This window comes from Coregonus clupeaformis, unplaced genomic scaffold, assembly GCF_020615455.1.
Source record: "Coregonus clupeaformis isolate EN_2021a unplaced genomic scaffold, ASM2061545v1 scaf0087, whole genome shotgun sequence".
NCBI classification, from domain to species: domain Eukaryota; kingdom Metazoa; phylum Chordata; class Actinopteri; order Salmoniformes; family Salmonidae; genus Coregonus; species Coregonus clupeaformis.
Window position 1 is genome coordinate 27793 of NW_025533542.1, and position 22356 is coordinate 50148.

Here is a 22356-nt window from a genome sequence, read left to right on the forward strand (position 1 = left end):
ACGCCCCAGCCCACAGATGGTCTCTGCTTTGCCGTCATGTGAGCGCTGGTACCTTCAACAGGTGGTGAGCTCATCCCATGTATGGCTCAGCCAATCACACAGCGCGTTCTAAACCACAGCTCATTCATATTCATATCTTTGCCCCAAATCTCCTAGGTTCATTCTATTTGCGTACTGGAGTGAGAGGCCAACTAGAATGTGAAACAGTGGATCATTTACTGAATGGTCTATTGATTGATAGAGCAGAGAAGCAGGTTGTTGCAACCGTTATTTATTAAATCAAACACAATTATTAAACATACATATCTGCAATAGGGTACAGTAGCTAATGATATCATGAAACTAATTATTTCATAATCAATGGCTTTGATCAGGTCCTTCAAATAGAGTCAGAGCAGGAGTGAGGCTTGTGTTCTCTGTGTGGTGACGGTCTTTAGCTGTGTGATTCTCCTGGTGGGGAGGTCTCTCCTCACTGTCTGAGCAGTGGTTAGGACACGCTCCTAGGGGAACAGCAAGTACAGGTTACATATAGTACACAATATCGGAAATACACTGCCCTTTGGGACGCAACCTTTAAGATATGTGTCCCAAATGGTTCCCTATTCGCTATAGAGCTCTGGTCTAAAGTAGAGGATCGGGTGCCATTTGGGACACAGTGATAGTAAGTCCTCATTACTTCATGTTTCTTTAAGGTCACCATCCGCCCTCCTCTTACTAAGTTCAACAGAACTCCCTCCTCTTACTAAGTTCAACAGAACTCCCTCCTTTTACTAAGTTCAACAGAACTCCCTCCTCTTACTAAGTTCAACAGAACTCCCTCCTCTTACTAAGTTCAACAGAACTCCCTCCTCTTACTAAGTTCAACAGAACTCCCTCCTCTTACTAAGTTCAACAGAACTCCCTCCTCTTACTAAGTTCAACAGAACTCCCTCCTCTTACTAAGTTCAACAGAACTCCCTCCTCTTACTAAGTTCAACAGAACTCCCTCCTCTTACTAAGTTCAACAGAACTCCCTCCTCTTACTAAGTTCAACAGAACTCCCTCCTCTTACTAAGTTCAACAGAACTCCCTCCTCTTACTAAGTTCAACAGAACTCCCTCCTCTTACTAAGTTCAACAGAACTCCCTCCACTTACTAAGTTCAACAGAACTCCCTCCACTTACTAAGTTCAACAGAACTCCCTCCTCTTACTAAGTTCAACAGAACTCCCTCCTCTTACTAAGTTCAACAGAACTCCCTCCACTTACTAAGTTCAACAGAACTCCCTCCACTTACTAAGGTCAACAGAACTCCCTCCACTTACTAAGTTCAACAGAACTCCCTCCACTTACTAAGTTCAACAGAACTCCCTCCTCTTACTAAGTTCAACAGAACTCCCTCCACTTACTAAGGTCAACAGAACTCCCTCCACTTACTAAGTTCAACAGAACTCCCTCCACTTACTAAGTTCAACAGAACTCCCTCCTCTTACTAAGTTCAACAGAACTCCCTCCTCTTACTAAGTTCAACAGAACTCCCTCCTCTTACTACGTTCAACAGAACTCCCTCCTCTTACTAAGTTCAACAGAACTCCCTCCTCTTACTAAGTTCAACAGAACTCCCTCCTCTTACTAAGTTCAACAGAACTCCCTCCTCTTACTAAGTTCAACAGAACTCCCTCCTCTTACTAAGTTCAACAGAACTCCCTCCTCTTACTAAGTTCAACAGAACTCCCTCCTCTTACTAAGTTCAACAGAACTCCCTCCACTTACTAAGTTCAACAGAACTCCCTCCTCTTACTAAGTTCAACAGAACTCCCTCCTCTTACTAAGTTCAACAGAACTCCCTCCTCTTACTAAGTTCAACAGAACTCCCTCCACTTACTAAGTTCAACAGAACTCCCTCCACTTACTAAGTTCAACAGAACTCCCTCCTCTTACTAAGTTCAACAGAACTCCCTCCTCTTACTAAGTTCAACAGAACTCCCTCCACTTACTAAGTTCAACAGAACTCCCTCCTCTTACTAAGTTCAACAGAACTCCCTCCACTTACTAAGGTCAACAGAACTCCCTCCACTTACTAAGTTCAACAGAACTCCCTCCACTTACTAAGTTCAACAGAACTCCCTCCTCTTACTAAGTTCAACAGAACTCCCTCCACTTACTAAGGTCAACAGCCTCCCAGTCCACTTCTTCTACTGGGGACTGAATGAATCCGCTGACTTCTTCTTCTTCTTCTTCTTCTTTAACCGTCACCCCAACAGTTTGACTCAAGTCCTCCAGCTCCTCCTCTTCCACTACTTTAATGTTCATCCCCAGTGTCTGACTGAAGGCCCCTCTGTGGTCAGGACCCAGTGACCTGGGTTTGGATCTGGATTGGTCACCTGGATTCTAGAATGAAAACAGTGATCGATAATAAAAGGAAGTAACACACCCTCTGAAGATCAGGGTCCGTATTAATAAAGCATCTCAGAGGAGGAGTGCTGATCTAGGATCAGGTCCCCCCTTTGTCCATTCTTTATTTACATTTTACATTTTAGTCATTTAGCAGACGCTCTTATCCAGAGCCACTTACAGTTAGTGAGTGCATACATTTTATTTTTTTTATACTGGAATCGAACCCACAACCCTGGCATTACAAATGCCATGCTCTACCAACTGAGCTACATCCCTGCCGGCCATTCCCTCCCCTACCCTGGACGACGCTGGGCCAATTGTGCGCCGCCCCATGGGTCTCCCGGTCGCGGCCGGCTACGACAGAGCCTGGATTCGAACCAGGATCTCTAGTCATCTAAGAGGCTAAACTGATCCCAGATCAGTACTCCTACTCTGAGATGCTTGATACATTTGGCCCCTGAAATAGATGACATTAGCTTACAGTAAAATGTGAAAAGTTCATCGTCATTTTCTCCCACCTTGTTGATGTGTGATGTAGGGGGACTTCCTTCACTACCAGAGCCATGGACAGGACTCTCTCCTGTGGAGATAGGTTGGTATTACTGGTTATAATGACACTACCAGAGCCATGGACAGGACTCTCTCCTGTGGAGATAGGTTGGTATTACTGGTTATAATGACACTACCAGAGCCATGGACAGGACTCTCTCCTGTGGAGATAGGTTGGTATTACTGGTTATAATGACACTACCAGAGCCATGGACAGGACTCTCTCCTGTGGAGATAGGTTGGTATTACTGGTTATAATGACACTACCAGAGCCATGGACAGGACTCTCTCCTGTGGAGATAGGTTGGTATTACTGGTTATAATGACACTACCAGAGCCATGGACAGGACTCTCTCCTGTGGAGATAGGTTGGTATTACTGGTTATAATGACACTACCAGAGCCATGGACAGGACTCTCTCCTGTGGAGATAGGTTGGTATTACTGGTTATAATGACACTACCAGAGCCATGGACAGGACTCTCTCCTGTGGAGATAGGTTGGTATTACTGGTTATATATAATGACACTACCAGAGCCATGGACAGGACTCTCTCCTGTGGAGATAGGTTGGTATTACTGGTTATAATGACACTACCAGAGCCATGGACAGGACTCTCTCCTGTGGAGATAGGTTGGTATTACTGGTTATAATGACACTACCAGAGCCATGGACAGGACTCTCTCCTGTGGAGATAGGTTGGTATTACTGGTTATAATGACACTACCAGAGCCATGGACAGGACTCTCTCCTGTGGAGATAGGTTGGTATTACTGGTTATAATGAGACTACCAGAGCCATGGACAGGACTCTCTCCTGTGGAGATAGGTTGGTATTACTGGTTATATATAATGACACTACCAGAGCCATGGACAGGACTCTCTCCTGTGGAGATAGGTTGGTATTACTGGTTATAATGACACTACCAGAGCCATGGACAGGACTCTCTCCTGTGGAGATAGGTTGGTATTACTGGTTATAATGACACTACCAGAGCCATGGACAGGACTCTCTCCTGTGGAGATAGGTTGGTATTACTGGTTATAATGACACTACCAGAGCCATGGACAGGACTCTCTCCCGTTTCTCATCTGATGAATGGATGGAGGGTCAAAAGTAGTGCACTACTTAGGGAATAGGGTGCCTCTCTCCACTTACTAAGATGAGAAGGGTCCCAGCCGACGTCTTCTCCATCAGAATTGATCAGACCTCCAACTTCCTCCTCCCCGTCTTCCTGTCCCCCGGTGTGACCGAGGTCCTCCCCCATGTGTGTCTGTAGGTGTTTTCTCAGAGCCTGCTCTGTAGGGAGGTCCTGTCCACACACTGGGCAGCGTTGACACCCTAGGGAAAGGGTTTGTGAACATTAGAAAGTTAGCAACAACACTGTATTTGTTTTGTGTTAGCAGCGAAGTAGCTGACAGTCTGAGAAGGTTGTGTGCGGCAAACATAAGTATCTGTTTCGTGTCTAAACTGCCACTACAAATAATAATGTTGCTATGTAGGCTTTCTATTACATTTAGTAAGATTAGTATTTGCAGTTTGAATATTACAGCTAAAAAGCATCAGTAAATAATCCATAGAAAAATGAGCTATTTGCAGCTTCACCGTAACATTCTGGAATGTTCATTCAAATCGTTCAACTGAAATTGTTACTCTGGCAACATGTTGGCTGTAAAGGTGTTGAACTCACCTCCTGTCTGGTTCTCTCTTGCGTGGGTCCGGAGGTGGTACTTCAGAGTGGCAGGCTGGGCGAACCTCCTCCCACACAGGCCACAGAAGTACGGCTTCTCCCCTGTATGCACCATCTGGTGTCTCTTCAGGACGTCCGCCTGGCTGAACCGTCTCCCACAGTCAGGGCAGGAGTACGGCTTCTCACCTGATGGATGGACAGATGGGTGGGAAAGACAGACAGACAGTGTCACTCCACAATAATGAGCCATTTACTTTATGTTTGTATTATAATTTTTTTATTATTTCTTATTGTTGAGAAGGAACCTGCAAGTAAGCATTTCGTTGGACGGTGTATACCATGTGTATCCCGTACATACGACAAATTTGTAATGTATGCGGTCAATTGCTGCATAAAGTTTCAAGTTTTATTAAATAACCACATTGTGGACCACTCAGAGTTTTGAGACGTCGTTAAATCAACCTCACCTGTATGCACTCTCAGGTGGACTTTCAGGTGCCCGTTGTCGCGGAAACCCTTCCCGCACTCAGGGCAGACGCAGGGCTTCTCTCCCGTGTGAGACCTAAATCAAATCAAACTTGATCTAAAATGCATTTAAAATCGCAACAGACTTAACAGTAAAACAACAAAGAGATCAAATCCGAACAAGAATGAAATAAATGACCTCTGGTGCATCTTCAGGCTGTCCTTCTGGGTGAAACTGGCACCACACTCCTGGCACTGGTAAGGCTTCTCCCCGGTGTGAATCCGCTGGTGTTTCTTCAAGTTTCCTATCTGAGCAAAGCCCTTGCCACACACAGAGCAGGAGTAGGGCCTCTCTCCCGTGTGCGTTCGCTGGTGCACTTTCAAAAATTCATTTTGGGTGTAACTCTTGCCGCAGATGGAGCAAGAATAAGGTCTCTCCCCCGTGTGTGTCCGTAGGTGAACCCTAAGACTTCCCTTCTGGGTGAAGCTCTTCCCACACACAGAGCAGGAGTGAGGCTTCTCTCCGGAGTGTATCCTCTCATGTTCTCGGAGGCCTCCTGAGTGGGCGAACCTCTTGCCACAGTCAGAGCAGGAGTAGGGCTTCTCCCCTGTGTGTACTCTCTGGTGTCTAACCTTATGGAACACAATGGAAATAAGTCATTGACTTGTTTGGTGTTATCAAGTAAGGTTTCATGTACTGTGTGTATATGTACTTTTTAAAACTGCCCAATAAAACCTATCAAACTCACCAGGTCACATGGGCGGGTAAACTCTTTCTCACAGTCCGGACAACAGTGAGAAAAGGTCTTGGTTGGTTCTGTTTGGTTCTCTTGATCAGGTTCTCCTGATGCAGGGGGGCTGTGGGATGGGGACGGGCTGTGGGATGGGGACGGGCTGGGCTGGTTGTCAACAACATCCTAAAAAGACGGTGAAGGGCGGAAGGCAGCCTTGACTACTAAGTTCTGGAGAGGGGAACATTTGTTTTGTTGTGGTAGACTGAGTGTTTTGTTGTGGTAGACTATGAGTGTCTTGTTGTGGTAGCCTATATGAGTGTCTTGTTGTGGTAGCCTGTATGAGTGTTTTTTGTGGTAGCCTATATGAGTGTCTTGTTGTGGTAGCCTATATGAGTGTTTTGTTGTGGTAGCCTATATGAGTGTCTTGTTGTGGTAGCCTATATGAGTGTTTTGTTGTGGTAGCCTATATGAGTGTTTTGTTGTGGTAGCCTATATGAGTGTCTTGTTGTGGTAGCCTATATGAGTGTTTTGTTGTGGTAGACTATGAGCGTTTGTTGTGGTAGCCTATATGAGTGTCTTGTTGTGGTAGACTATATGAGTGTTTTGTTGTGGTAGCCTATATGAGTGTTTTTTGTGGTAGACTATATGAGTGTTTTTTGTGGTAGCCTATATGAGTGTCTTGTTGTGGTAGCCTATATGAGTGTCTTGTTGTGGTAGCCTATATGAGTGTCTTGTTGTGGTAGCCTATATGAGTGTCTTGTTGTGGTAGCCTATATGAGTGTCTTGTTGTGGTAGCCTATATGAGTGTTTTGTTGTGGTAGCCTATATGAGTGTCCAAGACTTTGATCAGGGAATCAGGGCCTGTATTTCACAAAGCACCTAACAGTAGGAATGCTGACCTCAGACCCTCCTTGTCCAGGTAATCCTAAGGCAAAACTGATCCTAGATCAGTGTGTTTATGTTAGTGCTTGGTAGGAACAAAAGACGGCTCCCACCCGCTCTGCAGATAAGATTGGCCTTGCCTTACAAGACCCACCCAGTGGCATGGTGTCAAAGTTGCGAACGAGAGAGCAGATAAAAAACGACAGCTTGATACTTGATCAGTGTGTTTATGTTAGTGCTTGGTAGGAACAAAAGACGCTCCCACCCGCGCAGAAAGATTGGCCTTGCCTTACAAGACCCACCCAGTGGCATGGTGTCAAAGTTGCGACTACAGACTGACTGAGCAGCAGCAGTAAACAAACGGGACAGTTTGATACTTTGTCAAATTGACAACCACACTCAAATCAGTTCTCAGATGACTGAGCATTAAAAGGACCTAGCATAACCTGTTCGCTCTATTACGCCAACTCTTGTCACTTCTTGTCATGCAATTACAGCAATGAAGTTTTCACAAACAGATTAAGGGACAAAGCTTGCCCATTCATGTACTGTGATGCATTGGAGTCAGAATAGCTAGGACAAGGCTAGTAGATTTGGCTGGCTAGCTAACGGGAATTCGTCCCTCCCGTGTCTTACCTCGTCCATTGTTGGTCGGTCAGAACCGAGAGGAGTGAATTCTGCCGACATGTTATTGATTGTTGTTGTTCTTTTGCGTTCACTTCAGCTCGAGGTCACTCACGTCAGTTGAACAACTTACTGGTCGTGAAACGATTTGAAACCTAGCCAGCTGGCTAAACGAAGGCTATACATGCAGAAATCATATATGTTGCCATTTTAACAGTAACTAGCCAGCTAAACTGTTTTGAATTGAGGTAAATAAGCCGACTGGCTGCATTACTGCATCACCGTACTTCCGGGTATGATTCTTCTGCATGAGTAAACTACCTGGTGCAATAGCGCCACCTTGTGTGCAGGGGTGACAAGGCAGGCACTGCAAGTCGCTTACAACCTGCAGTAATCTTCTTCTATGATATAATGGCGGTCCGCAAACCAACGTTAAAGGTGCATGCCGCCACCTACTGTGTTGGAATGTGTTGTCAATCACGGTTTACAACATTTCTAAATCATCCAACCTAACTCAGTATTTCTGGGAAAATAAAAAAGATCCCTACTAACTTCTAATAGACTCTCCCCCATCCCCAAAATCCCTTCCCAACCCCCCCCCCAACCTCAATGACCCTACACTTCAATCTTTCCCTCTCTTCAACATACTTAAGACAATATAACAACACATGCTCCACCGTTTCATCGACCATTCACATGCTTGCCAACCAGATGTAACGTCCTAAGCGCAATCGAGCAAACACCACCTCTTCCTTCATAATCTGACCTTTGAATCTTGGTCCACCGACCTTTCTTTGGAGGGCATATAAATGCCGGCCCTTGTGCTCAGAGTCCCATCTCTTCTGCCACACATCTATCAAAATGGCTCTGATCTTACATTTGGCTTCACCTCTACCCAGTGGAACATTAATATCAATTATATCTAGTTTCAAAGCTCTTTTGGCTAACTGGTCTACAATTTCATTCCCTTCCACACCCGAATGTGCTGGGACCCAGCAGAATCTCACTACTGGCCTCCCGAGTGCCGCAGCGGTCTAAGGCACTGCATCACTACAGCCTGGGGTTCGATCTCAGGCTGTGTCACAACCGGCCGCGACCGGGAGTCCCATAGGGCGGCGCATAATTGGCCCAGCGTCGTCCGGGTTAGGGGAGGGATTGGCCGGGGGGGCTTTACTTGGCTCATCGCGCTCTAGCGACTCCTTGTGGCGGGCCGGGCGCCTGCAGGCTGACTTCGGTCGTCAGTTGTACAGTGTTTCCTCTGACACATTGGTGCAGCTGGCTTCCGGGTTAAGTGAGCGGGTGTTAAGAAGCGCGGCTTGGTGACCTTCGCCTCTCCCGAGCCAGTTGGGGAGTTGCAGTGATGAGACAAGATCATAATCACGAAATTGGGGAGAAAAAGGGGGTAAAATGTTAAATAAAAATCTCACTACTACACCCATTCTCTCAATTCTCCATAATAACATGAATACCTCCAATAGTAGGTCACTCCTATTAGATTTACCAGATGATAAACTATTCAAGACTGAGCATACTATAATTCTAACAGGTTGTTCGTCCTCCACCCACTGGAGGGCGACTATTATCGCCAACAGTTCAACTGAGTATACTGACAGTTCCCCTGCAGAAATAATAGTAAACACTTCAATATAGCCCGGTTACATTTTCTGCACGCCATATAAAGCCCCACGTTTACCAAGCCCGTCTTTTAAGCATAGCAAATAAAACCGTATCCTTGATATCCATCAGCTTGGCTCGGTAGTGTGAAAAGAGCATGCATAAAATGGCACCGTAAACAGAAACTGTTTTTATAGATCCATAGATGAAGTTAGAGGCAGGTTCTTTAGCTTATGTATTCACTCATCATGATACACCTTGCTCACTAGCTTATGGCAGCACAATGACCTGAATGATAGCATGGACGGAGCCACAGCTCGCTCTCTGTGCTCAAATGTCATGGGATTGAACATTTTATTTGGATGATACACAATAAAAGAACATAATTATTACATAACCTATTAAACAATCATTTCAACTGGGTTCCTCACACTGGATGGGGTGGACTGAGAAAAAGCATTCCACGATTCCAATTTAGAACACCGCTCCTTCGGGAACTGTCTAGCGGACATATTGGGTGTACTTCCTGGTTCAAGTTCAATAACAAACTCACAACGGCACTGATCATTTCATCTCTCGGTCAGAACTGTGTGCTTTCTTCAAGTGGAATTTAGAACCATGTCCATTGTAACTGTTCCAACCGAGCCTATAGTTCTTCATCATGAGGTTAATAGTTGTGTTTGTCCACCCTGCTAACATCACTCATAGTGCTACTGTCAACACTAACTGATAAAGCCTCCCCATTCTTTCCCCCAACAGAGTAGGGTGAAGTTGCCCCTAGATGCTGGATCTTGGGTCAGCTTTGCATTTCCCCCACTAATGGTTAAGGTTAGGATTCGGGCAGGGGAAGCTGATCCTAGATCTGTGCTTGTGGGAAACTTCACCCAGCATCTGTCTCCTCCCAAGCAGCCTGTGTCCTGCGTCAGAATTCGGTAAATCATTTAGGTGGAATTTAGATCTCTGTCTATTCCAATGGTTCTCATTCTATTGTTTGATGGAATGTAGATCTGTCTATTCCAATGGTTCTCATTCTATTGTTTGATGGAATGTAGATCTATGTCTATTCCAATGGTTCTCATTCTATTGTTTGATGGAATGTAGATCTGTCTATTCCAATGGTTCTGATTCTATTGTTTGATGGAATTTAGATCTGTCTATTCCAATGGTTCTGATTCTATTGTTTGGCATTTAGATCTATGTCTATTCCAATGGTTCTCATTCTATTGTTAGGTGGAATTTAGATCTCTGTCTATTCCAATGGTTCTCATTCTATTGTTTGATGGAATTTAGATCTCTGTCTATTCCAATGGTTCTCATTCTATTGTTTGATGGAATTTAGATCTCTGTCTATTCCAATGGTTCTCATTCTATTGTTAGGTGGAATTTAGATCTCTGTCTATTCCAATGGTTCTCATTCTATTGTTTGATGGAATTTAGATCTCTGTCTATTCAATGGTTCTCAGTCTATTGTTCTCCTGTCTGATGATGAAGTGTATCATTGTTTTTGTCCAGCTCACTAACATCCCCTATAGGAACACTAGGCTTATCATGTGTTATTGTCAAAGCCTCCTGGTTCTTCACTCCATCGCCCATCTCCTCTCCAGCATCAACGGGTGTCCTGTCACTGTGGTGTGTCCGTTGGTGAGCCCGTAGCTTCTGAGAGCGGACGTATCTCTTCCCACAGTAATCACAGCTGTATGGCCTCTCCCCTGTATGAACTCTGTGGTGTATCCTGAGGTCTGACGCTCTAGAGAACCCTTTCCCACAGACCAGACACAGGTGAGGCTTCTCTCCACTGTGAGACTGCTGGTGCTCCCTCAGATGTCCTGATTGGGTGAAACTCTTCCCACACACAGAGCAGGAGTAAGGCTTCTCTCCAGTGTGTGTGAGGAGATGTCGTCTCATGGCTCCCTGGTGAGCGAACTTCTTGCCACAGTCGGGGCAGGGGTACGGCTTCTCTCCCGTGTGGATTCTCATGTGGATCTGTAGTACTGAGAGCTTATAGCATTCTCTGCCACACACTGAGCAGCAGTGGGATATCTTAGTTTTCTGATTCTCCTGGTGTTCAGGATGTTCTGATGTAGGGGGACTCTCTTCGCTGTCTAAGCCACGGTTGGGGCTTTCTCCTGTGTGAATAACAGAGTGGGTTAGGTACTGAGGCAAGCAAGTCGACATGAATTCATGGTCTGTATCCCAAATGGTACCTTATTCCCTGTGAAGTGCATTCATTTTGTCCAGGACCCTGGTCACTATGTAGGAAATAGAATGCCATTTGGGACACATACTGGGTATTTTAGATCACCGTTCTGCCTCCACTTACTATGTTGAACAGACCCCCAGTCACCGTTCTGCCTCCACTTACTATGTTGAACAGACCCCCAGTCACCGTTCTGCCTCCACTTACTATGTTGAACAGACCCCCAGTCACCGTTCTGCCTCCACTTACTATGTTGAACAGACCCCCAGTCACCAGCAGTCAGCGTTCTGCCTCCACTTACTATGTTGAACAGACCCCCAGTCACCGTTCTGCCTCCACTTACTATGTTGAACAGACCCCCAGTCACCGTTCTGCCTCCACTTACTATGTTGAACAGACCCCGACAGTCACCGTTCTGCCTCCACTTACTATGTTGAACAGACCCCCAGTCACCGTTCTGCCTCCACTTACTATGTTGAACAGACCCCAGTCACCGTTCTGCCTCCACTTACTATGTTGAACAGACCCCCAGTCACCTAAAGAGGGCGTTCTGCCTCCACTTACTATGTTGAACAGACCCCCAGTCACCTAAGCGTTCTGCCTCCACTTACTATGTTGAACAGAACCCCAGTCACTAAAACGTCTCTGCCTCCACTTACTATGTTGAACAGACCCCCAGTCACCTAAAGACAGTCAGCGTTCTGCCTCCACTTACTATGTTGAACAGACCCCCAGTCACCTAGAACAGTCAGCGTTCTGCCTCCACTTACTATGTTGAACAGACCCCCAGTCAACTAGAACAGTCAGCGTTCTGCCTCCACTTACTATGTTGAACAGACCCCCAGTCACCGTTCTGCCTCCACTTACTATGTTGAACAGACCCCCAGTCACCTAAAGAACAGTCACGTTCTGCCTCCACTTACTATGTTGAACAGACCCCACAGTCACCGTTCTGCCTCCACTTACTATGTTGAACAGACCCCCAGTCACCGTTCTGCCTCCACTTACTATGTTGAACAGACCCCCAGTCACCGTTCTGCCTCCACTTACTATGTTGAACAGACCACCAGTCAGCGTTCTGCCTCCACTTACTATGTTGAACAGACCCCCAGTCAGCGTTCTGCCTCCACTTACTATGTTGAACAGACCCCCAGTCAGCGTTCTGCCTCCACTTACTATGTTGAACAGACCCCCAGTCACCTAAAGAACAGTCAGCGTTCTGCCTCCACTTACTATGTTGAACAGACCCCCAGTCACCTAAAGAACAGTCAGCGTTCTGCCTCCACTTACTATGTTGAACAGACCACCAGTCACCTAAAGAACAGTCACCGTTCTGCCTCCACTTACTATGTTGAACAGACCCCCAGTCACCGTTCTGCCTCCACTTACTATGTTGAACAGACCCCCAGTCACCTAAAGAACAGTCACCGTTCTGCCTCCACTTACTATGTTGAACAGACCCCCAGTCACCAACAGTCAGCGTTCTGCCTCCACTTACTATGTTGAACAGACCCCCAGTCACCTAAAGAACAGTCAGCGTTCTGCCTCCACTTACTATGTTGAACAGACCACCAGTCACCTAAAGAACAGTCAGCGTTCTGCCTCCACTTACTATGTTGAACAGACCCCCAGTCACCTAAAGAACAGTCAGCGTTCTGCCTCCACTTACTATGTTGAACAGACCCCCAGTCACCTAAAGAACAGTCAGCGTTCTGCCTCCACTTACTATGTTGAACAGACCACCAGTCACCTAAAGAACAGTCAGCGTTCTGCCTCCACTTACTATGTTGAACAGACCCCCAGTCACCTAAAGAACAGTCAGCGTTCTGCCTCCACTTACTATGTTGAACAGACCCCCAGTCACCTAAAGAACAGTCACCGTTCTGCCTCCACTTACTATGTTGAACAGACCCCCAGTCAACTAAAGAACAGTCAGCGTTCTGCCTCCACTTACTATGTTGAACAGACCCCCAGTCAACTAAAGAACAGTCACCGTTCTGCCTCCACTTACTATGTTGAACAGACCCCCAGTCAACTAAAGAACAGTCAGCGTTCTGCCTCCACTTACTATGTTGAACAGACCCCCAGTCAACTAAAGAACAGTCACCGTTCTGCCTCCACTTACTATGTTGAACAGACCCCCAGTCAACTAAAGAACAGTCAGCGTTCTGCCTCCACTTACTATGTTGAACAGACCCCCAGTCACCTAAAGAACAGTCACCGTTCTGCCTCCACTTACTATGTTGAACAGACCCCCAGTCACCTAAAGAACAGTCAGCGTTCTGCCTCCACTTACTATGTTGAACAGACCCCCAGTCACCTAAAGAACAGTCAGCGTTCTGCCTCCACTTACTATGTTGAACAGACCCCCAGTCACCTAAAGAACAGTCACCGTTCTGCCTCCACTTACTATGTTGAACAGACCCCCAGTCACCTAAAGAACAGTCACCGTTCTGCCTCCACTTACTATGTTGAACAGACCACCAGTCAACGTTCTGCCTCCACTTACTATGTTGAACAGACCACCAGTCACCTAAAGAACAGTCAGCGTTCTGCCTCCACTTACTATGTTGAACAGTCCCCCAGTCACCTAAAGAACAGTCAGCGTTCTGCCTCCACTTACTATGTTGAACAGACCCCCAGTCACAAAAAACAGTCAGCGTTCTGCCTCCACTTACTATGTTGAACAGACTCCCAGTCAACTAAAGAACAGTCAGCGTTCTGCCTCCACTTACTATGTTGAACAGACCCCCAGTCAACTAAAGAACAGTCAGCGTTCTGCCTCCACTTACTATGTTGAACAGACCACCCAGTCACCTAAAGAACAGTCAGCGTTCTGCCTCCACTTACTATGTTGAACAGACCCCCAGTCACCTAAAGAACAGTCAGCGTTCTGCCTCCACTTACTATGTTGAACAGACCCCCAGTCAACTAAAGAACAGTCAGCGTTCTGCCTCCACTTACTATGTTGAACAGACCCCCAGTCACTAAAGAACAGTCAGCGTTCTGCCTCCACTTACTATGTTGAACAGACCTCCCAGTCAACTAAAGAACAGTCAGCGTTCTGCCTCCACTTACTATGTTGAACAGAAACCCAGTCAACGTTCTGCCTCCACTTACTATGTTGAACAGAACCCCAGTCAACTAAAGAACAGTCAGCGTTCTGCCTCCACTTACTATGTTGAACAGACCCCCAGTCAACTAAAGAACAGTCAGCGTTCTGCCTCCACTTACTATGTTGAACAGACCCCCAGTCAACTAAAGAACAGTCACCGTTCTGCCTCCACTTACTATGTTGAACAGACCCCCAGTCAACTAAAGAACAGTCAGCGTTCTGCCTCCACTTACTATGTTGAACAGACCCCCAGTCAACTAAAGAACAGTCAGCGTTCTGCCTCCACTTACTATGTTGAACAGACCCCCAGTCACCTAAAGAACAGTCAGCGTTCTGCCTCCACTTACTATGTTGAACAGACCCCCAGTCAACTAAAGAACAGTCAGCGTTCTGCCTCCACTTACTATGTTGAACAGACCCCAGTCACCTAAAGAACAGTCAGCGTTCTGCCTCCACTTACTATGTTGAACAGACCCCCAGTCAACTAAAGAACAGTCAGCGTTCTGCCTCCACTTACTATGTTGAACAGACCCCCAGTCAACTAAAGAACAGTCAGCGTTCTGCCTCCACTTACTATGTTGAACAGACCCCCAGTCACCTAAAGAACAGTCAGCGTTCTGCCTCCACTTACTATGTTGAACAGAACCCCAGTCAACTAAAGAACAGTCAGCGTTCTGCCTCCACTTACTATGTTGAACAGAACCCCAGTCAACTAAAGAACAGTCAGCGTTCTGCCTCCACTTACTATGTTGAACAGACCACCAGTCAACTAAAGAACAGTCAGCGTTCTGCCTCCACTTACTATGTTGAACAGACCCCCAGTCACCTAAAGAACAGTCAGCGTTCTGCCTCCACTTACTATGTTGAACAGACCCCCAGTCAACTAAAGAACAGTCAGCGTTCTGCCTCCACTTACTATGTTGAACAGAACCCCAGTCACCTAAAGAACAGTCAGCGTTCTGCCTCCACTTACTATGTTGAACAGACCTCAGTCAACTAAAGAACAGTCAACGTTCTGCCTCCACTTACTATGTTGAACAGACCCCCAGTCAACTAAAGAACAGTCAGCGTTCTGCCTCCACTTACTATGTTGAACAGACCCCCAGTCAACTAAAGAACAGTCAGCGTTCTGCCTCCACTTACTATGTTGAACAGACCCCCAGTCACCTAAAGAACAGTCAGCGTTCTGCCTTCACTTACTATGTTGAACAGAACCCCAGTCAACTAAAGAACAGTCAGCGTTCTGCCTCCACTTACTATGTTGAACAGACCCCAGTCAACTAAAGAACAGTCAGCGTTCTGCCTCCACTTACTATGTTGAACAGACCCCCAGTCACCTAAAGAACAGTCAGCGTTCTGCCTCCACTTACTATGTTGAACAGACCCCCAGTCAACTAAAGAACAGTCAGCGTTCTGCCTCCACTTACTATGTTGAACAGAACCCCAGTCAACTAAAGAACAGTCAGCGTTCTGCCTCCACTTACTATGTTGAACAGACCCCCAGTCACCTAAAGAACAGTCAGCTTTCTGCCTTCACTTACTATGTTGAACCGAATCCCAGTCAACTAAAGAACAGTCAGCGTTCTGCCTCCACTTACTATGTTGAACAGAATCCCAGTCAACTAAAGAACAGTCAGCGTTCTGCCTCCACTTACTATGTTGAACAGACCCCCAGTCAACCAAAGAACAGTCAGCGTTCTGCCTCCACTTACTATGTTGAACAGAACCCCAGTCACCTAAAGAACAGTCAGCGTTCTGCCTCCACTTACTATGTTGAACAGACCACCAGTCAACTAAAGAACAGTCAGCGTTCTGCCTCCACTTACTATGTTGAACAGACCACCAGTCACCTAAAGAACAGTCAGCGTTCTGCCTCCACTTACTATGTTGAACAGACCAGTCAACTAAAGAACAGTCAGCGTTCTGCCTCCACTTACTATGTTGAACAGACCCCCAGTCAACTAAAGAACAGTCAGCGTTCTGCCTCCACTTACTATGTTGAACAGAACCCCCAGTCACCTAAAGAACAGTCAGCGTTCTGCCTCCACTTACTATGTTGAACAGACCCCCAGTCAACTAAAGAACAGTCAGCGTTCTGCCTCCACTTACTATGTTGAACAGACCACCAGTCACCTAAAGAACAGTCAGCGTTCTGCCTCCACTTACTATGTTGAACAGACCCCCAGTCAACTAAAGAACAGTCAGCGTTCTGCCTCCACTTACTATGTTGAACAGACCCCCAGTCAACTAAAGAACAGTCAGCGTTCTGCCTCCACTTACTATGTTGAACAGACTCCCAGTCAACTAAAGAACAGTCAGCGTTCTGCCTCCATTTACTATGTTGAACAGAACACCAGTCAACTAAAGAACAGTCAGCGTTCTGCCTCCACTTACTATGTTGAACAGACCTCAGTCAACTAAAGAACAGTCAGCGTTCTGCCTCCACTTACTATGTTGAACAGAACCCCAGTCAGCGTTCTGCCTCCACTTACTATGTTGAACAGACCCCCAGTCAACTAAAGAACAGTCAGCGTTCTGCCTCCACTTACTATGTTGAACAGACCACCAGTCAACTAAAGAACAGTCAGCGTTCTGCCTCCACTTACTATGTTGAACAGACCCCCAGTCAACTAAAGAACAGTCAGCGTTCTGCCTCCACTTACTATGTTGAACAGACCCCCAGTCAACTAAAGAACAGTCAGCGTTCTGCCTCCACTTACTATGTTGAACAGAACCCCAGTCAACTAAAGAACAGTCAGCGTTCTGCCTCCACTTACTATGTTGAACAGAACCCCAGTCAACTAAAGAACAGTCAGCGTTCTGCCTCCACTTACTATGTTGAACAGAACCCCAGTCAACTAAAGAACAGTCAGCGTTCTGCCTCCACTTACTATGTTGAACAGAATTCCAGTCAACGTTCTGCCTCCACTTACTATGTTGAACAGACCCCCAGTCACCTAAAGAACAGTCAGCGTTCTGCCTCCACTTACTATGTTGAACAGACCCCCAGTCAACTAAAGAACAGTCAGCGTTCTGCCTCCACTTACTATGTTGAACAGAACCCCCAGTCAACTAAAAAACAGTCAGCGTTCTGCCTCCACTTACTATGTTGAACAGAACCCAGTCAGCGTTCTGCCTCCACTTACTATGTTGAACAGAACCCCAGTCAACTAAAGAACAGTCAGCGTTCTGCCTCCACTTACTATGTTGAACAGACCCCCAGTCAACTAAAGAACAGTCAGCGTTCTGCCTCCACTTACTATGTTGAACAGAATCCCAGTCAACTAAAGAACAGTCAGCGTTCTGCCTCCACTTACTATGTTGAACAGAATCCCAGTCAACTAAAGAACAGTCAGCGTTCTGCCTCCACTTACTATGTTGAACAGAACCCAGTCACCTAAAGAACAGTCAACGTTCTGCCTCCACTTACTATGTTGAACAGATCCCAGTCAACTAAAGAACAGTCAGCGTTCTGCCTCCACTTACTATGTTGAACAGACCCCCAGTCACCTAAAGAACAGTCAGCGTTCTGCCTCCACTTACTATGTTGAACAGAACCCCCAGTCAACTAAAGAACAGTCAGCGTTCTGCCTCCACTTACTATGTTGAACAGAACCCCAGTCAACTAAAGAACAGTCAGCGTTCTGCCTCCACTTACTATGTTGAACAGAATCCCAGTCAACTAAAGAACAGTCAGCGTTCTGCCTCCACTTACTATGTTGAACAGAACCCCAGTCAACTAAAGAACAGTCAGCGTTCTGCCTCCACTTACTATGTTGAACAGAATTCCAGTCAACTAAAGAACAGTCAGCGTTCTGCCTCCACTTACTATGTTGAACAGACCCCCAGTCAACTAAAGAACAGTCAGCGTTCTGCCTCCACTTACTATGTTGAACAGAACCCAGTCAGCGTTCTGCCTCCACTTACTATGTTGAACAGAACCCCAGTCAACTAAAGAACAGTCAGCGTTCTGCCTCCACTTCCTATGTTGAACAGAAATCCCAGTCAACTAAAGAACAGTCAGCGTTCTGCCTCCACTTACTATGTTGAACAGAACCCCAGTCAACTAAAGAACAGTCAGCGTTCTGCCTCCACTTACTATGTTGAACAGAACCCCAGTCAACTAAAGAACAGTCAGCGTTCTGCCTCCACTTACTATGTTGAACAGAACCCGGTCAACTAAAGAACAAGTCAGCGTTCTGCTCCACTTACTATGTTGAACAGAACCAGTCAGCGTTCTGCCTCCACTTACTATGTTGAACAGATCCCCAGTCAACTAAAGAACAGTCAGCGTTCTGCCTCCACTTACTATGTTGAACAGAATCCCAGCCAAATTCTTCTCCTTCAGAATTGATGAAACCACCAACTTCCTCCTCCTCCTCTTCCTCCTCTACAATACGAGCGTTCATCCCAGGTGTCTGAGTGCTGTCCTCCTCATGGTTTGGATCAGGACCCTGGGACTCTCTAGCTTTGGGGCTGGATTGGTCACCAGGATCCTACAGTGAAAACATAACATCATTAACCACGTTAGAACTCTATTTATAAACGCAATACAAGAAAGACTTCTATTCCATCCTTTCAAGACCTGAAAACTAAAACATCAGCTTTGAAGGTGGGGCACCTTTCTTATTTTTTATCATATGAAATGTTTGTCGTCATTTTCTCCCACCTTGTTGATGTGTGATGTAGGGGGACTTCCTTCACTACCAGAGCCATGGACAGGACTCTCTCCTGTGGAGATAGGTTGGTATTACTGGTTATAATGAGACTACCAGAGCCATGGACAGGACTCTCTCCTGTGGAGATAGGTTGGTATTAATGGTTATAATGACACTACCGGAGCCATGGACAGGACTCTCTCCTGTGGAGATAGGTTGGTATTACTGGTTATAATGACACTACCAGAGCCATGGACAGGACTCTCTCCTGTGGAGATAGGTTGGTATTACTGGTTATAATGACACTACCAGAGCCATGGACAGGACTCTCTCCTGTGGAGATAGGTTGGTATTACTGGTTATAATGACACTACCAGAGCCATGGACAGGACTCTCTCCTGTGGAGATAGGTTGGTATTACTGGTTATAATGACACTACCGGAGCCATGGACAGGACTCTCTCCTGTGGAGATAGGTTGGTATTACTGGTTATAATGACACTACCAGAGCCATGGACAGGACTCTCTCCTGTGGAGATAGGTTGGTATTACTGGTTATAATGACACTACCAGAGCCATGGACAGGACTCTCTCCTGTGGAGATAGGTTGGTATTACTGGTTATAATGACACTACCAGAGCCATGGACAGGACTCTCTCCTGTGGAGATAGGTTGGTATTACTGGTTATAATGACACTACCAGAGCCATGGACAGGACTCTCTCCTGTGGAGATAGGTTGGTATTACTGGTTATATATAATGACACTACCGGAGCCATGGACAGGACTCTCTCCTGTGGAGATAGGTTGGTATTACTGGTTATAATGAGACTACCAGAGCCATGGACAGGACTCTCTCCTGTGGAGATAGGTTGGTATTACTGGTTATAATGAGACTACCAGAGCCATGGACAGGACTCTCTCCTGTGGAGATAGGTTGGTATTACTGGTTATAATGACACTACCAGAGCCATGGACAGGACTCTCTCCTGTGGAGATAGGTTGGTATTACTGGTTATAATGACACTACCAGAGCCATGGACAGGACTCTCTCCTGTGGAGATAGGTTGGTATTACTGGTTATAATGACACTACCAGAGCCATGGACAGGACTCTCTCCTGTGGAGATAGGTTGGTATTACTGGTTATAATGAGACTACCGGAGCCATGGACAGGACTCTCTCCTGTGGAGATAGGTTGGTATTACTGGTTATAATGACACTACCAGAGCCATGGACAGGACTCTCTCCTGTGGAGATAGGTTGGTATTACTGGTTATAATGACACTACCAGAGCCATGGACAGGACTCTCTCCTGTGGAGATAGGTTGGTATTACTGGTTATAATGACACTACCAGAGCCATGGACAGGACTCTCTCCTGTGGAGATAGGTTGGTATTACTGGTTATAATGACACTACCAGAGCCATGGACAGGACTCTCTCCTGTGGAGATAGGTTGGTATTACTGGTTATAATGACACTACCAGAGCCATGGACAGGACTCTCTCCTGTGGAGATAGGTTGGTATTACTGGTTATAATGACACTACCAGAGCCATGGACAGGACTCTCTCCTGTGGAGATAGGTTGGTATTACTGGTTATAATGACACTACCAGAGCCATGGACAGGACTCTCTCCTGTGGAGATAGGTTGGTATTACTGGTTATAATGAGACTACCAGAGCCATGGACAGGACTCTCTCCTGTGGAGATAGGTTGGTATTACTGGTTATAATGACACTACCAGAGCCATGGACAGGACTCTCTCCTGTGGAGATAGGTTGGTATTACTGGTTATAATGACACTACCAGAGCCATGGACAGGACTCTCTCCTGTGGAGATAGGTTGGTATTACTGGTTATAATGACACTACCAGAGCCATGGACAGGACTCTCTCCTGTGGAGATAGGTTGGTATTACTGGTTATAATGACACTACCAGAGCCATGGACAGGACTCTCTCCTGTGGAGATAGGTTGGTATTACTGGTTATAATGACACTACCAGAGCCATGGACAGGACTCTCTCCTGTGGAGATAGGTTGGTATTACTGGTTATAATGACACTACCGGAGCCATGGACAGGACTCTCTCCTGTGGAGATAGGTTGGTATTACTGGTTATAATGACACTACCAGAGCCATGGACAGGACTCTCTCCTGTGGAGATAGGTTGGTATTACTGGTTATAATGAGACTACCAAAGCCATGGACAGGACTCTCTCCTGTGGAGATAGGTTGGTATTACTGGTTATAATGACACTACCAGAGCCATGGACAGGACTCTCTCCTGTGGAGATAGGTTGGTATTACGGACTCTACTGTGGAGATAATTTGTGAGTAAAATAATTGGGTGGGTTGTGTCCTAAATGGTACCCTATTCCCCACTGGTCAAATGGTACCCTATTCCCCACTGGTCAAATGGTACCCTATTCCCCACTGGTCAAAGGGAATAGTGTGTCAGTTGGAACGCATCATCGACACAACTGATTGAAGAAGTGTCACCATTCTGCCTCTACTTACTGAGATCAGGGAAACGCCAGCCGACTTCCTCTCCCTCAGCAACCTCCTCTTCTTTCTCCTCCTTCACTTTCACTGGCAGGCAGAGAGAAAGACAAAGCATTCCTTTGTTCATTTATTCAACTATGACACAGCTATTGATGGATAGGTATCTTTAGTTTTTTCCTAATCATCATCATCATCATCATCAGATCGGGCCATGTGGTCAGGAAAACCTCCTGGGGACAGTTTCCCGGACACAGAATAGGTCTAGTCCTGGACTAACAAGCATTCTCAACGGGTCTAGTCCTGGACTAACAAGCATTCTCAACGGGTCTAGTCCTGGACTAACAAGCATTCTCAACGGGTCTAGTCCTGGACTAACAAGCATTCTCAACGGGTCTAGTCCTGGACTAACAAGCATTCTCAACGGGTCTAGTCCTGGACTAACAAGCATTCTCAATTCTCCATTTAAAAGCTCTTATTAACCCAGGTCTAGGCTCACTCTGTGTTCGGGACACCCCCAGCCCCCAGTCCTTTATGCATTGTTTATTATTAATACATTCCCTTCCTATTCACCCTGGATAGTAGCTGCCCTCTCCACCTCACCTCCACCACCCCCACCTTGTGTCCTCTGGTGAGTCAGCTTGTGAGCCCGGAGATTCTTTGACCTGATGTAGCTCTTGCCACACTCGGCACAGCGGTAGGGCCTTTCTCCTGTGTGAACTCTGTGGTGTATCTTCAGATCTTCTGCTCTGATGTACTGTTTCTGACAGATCAGACAGTGGTGTTTCTCTCCGGAGTGAGACTGCTGGTGCTCTTTCAGATGACCTGATTGGGTGAAACTCTTCCCACACACTGAGCAGGAGTAAGGCTTCTCTCCAGTGTGTGTGAGGTGGTGTCGTCTCATGGCTCCCAGGTGAGCGAACTTCTTGCCACAGTCGGGGCAGGGAGTACG

At 46.3% G+C, this 22356-nt stretch overlaps 2 protein-coding genes across 4 annotated transcripts; both read right to left on the bottom strand.

Annotated features, from left to right (window-relative positions):
* Positions 1 to 255: 255 nt before the first annotated feature.
* LOC121581174 (zinc finger protein OZF) lies at positions 256 to 7632 on the bottom strand. Its single transcript, XM_045213178.1, has 9 exons — positions 7331 to 7632; positions 5828 to 5995; positions 5278 to 5711; positions 5081 to 5175; positions 4614 to 4799; positions 4082 to 4264; positions 2894 to 2955; positions 2144 to 2369; positions 256 to 500 (listed from the first exon to the last, which is right to left on the bottom strand). Exons 1-9 carry the CDS (start codon positions 7379 to 7381, stop codon positions 358 to 360), a joined length of 1548 nt encoding a protein of 515 aa, XP_045069113.1. The 5' UTR covers positions 7382 to 7632; the 3' UTR covers positions 256 to 357.
* Positions 7633 to 9262: 1630 nt separating this feature from the next.
* LOC121581154 (zinc finger protein 391) lies at positions 9263 to 22347 on the bottom strand. 3 transcript variants are annotated; one of them, XM_045213180.1, is made up of 6 exons: positions 22008 to 22347; positions 21423 to 21494; positions 18914 to 18975; positions 18554 to 18740; positions 10372 to 11058; positions 9263 to 10273 (listed from the first exon to the last, which is right to left on the bottom strand). In XM_045213180.1, exons 1-5 carry the CDS (start codon positions 22306 to 22308, stop codon positions 10397 to 10399), a joined length of 1284 nt encoding a protein of 427 aa, XP_045069115.1. In that variant the 5' UTR covers positions 22309 to 22347; the 3' UTR covers positions 9263 to 10273; positions 10372 to 10396. The 3 variants fall into 3 exon arrangements, with proteins under 3 accessions (XP_045069115.1, XP_045069116.1, XP_045069114.1); XM_045213181.1 differs by having other exon boundaries at positions 9263 to 11058; positions 22023 to 22347; XM_045213179.1 differs by having other exon boundaries at positions 9263 to 11058.
* Between the last annotated feature and the right edge of the window lie 9 nt (positions 22348 to 22356).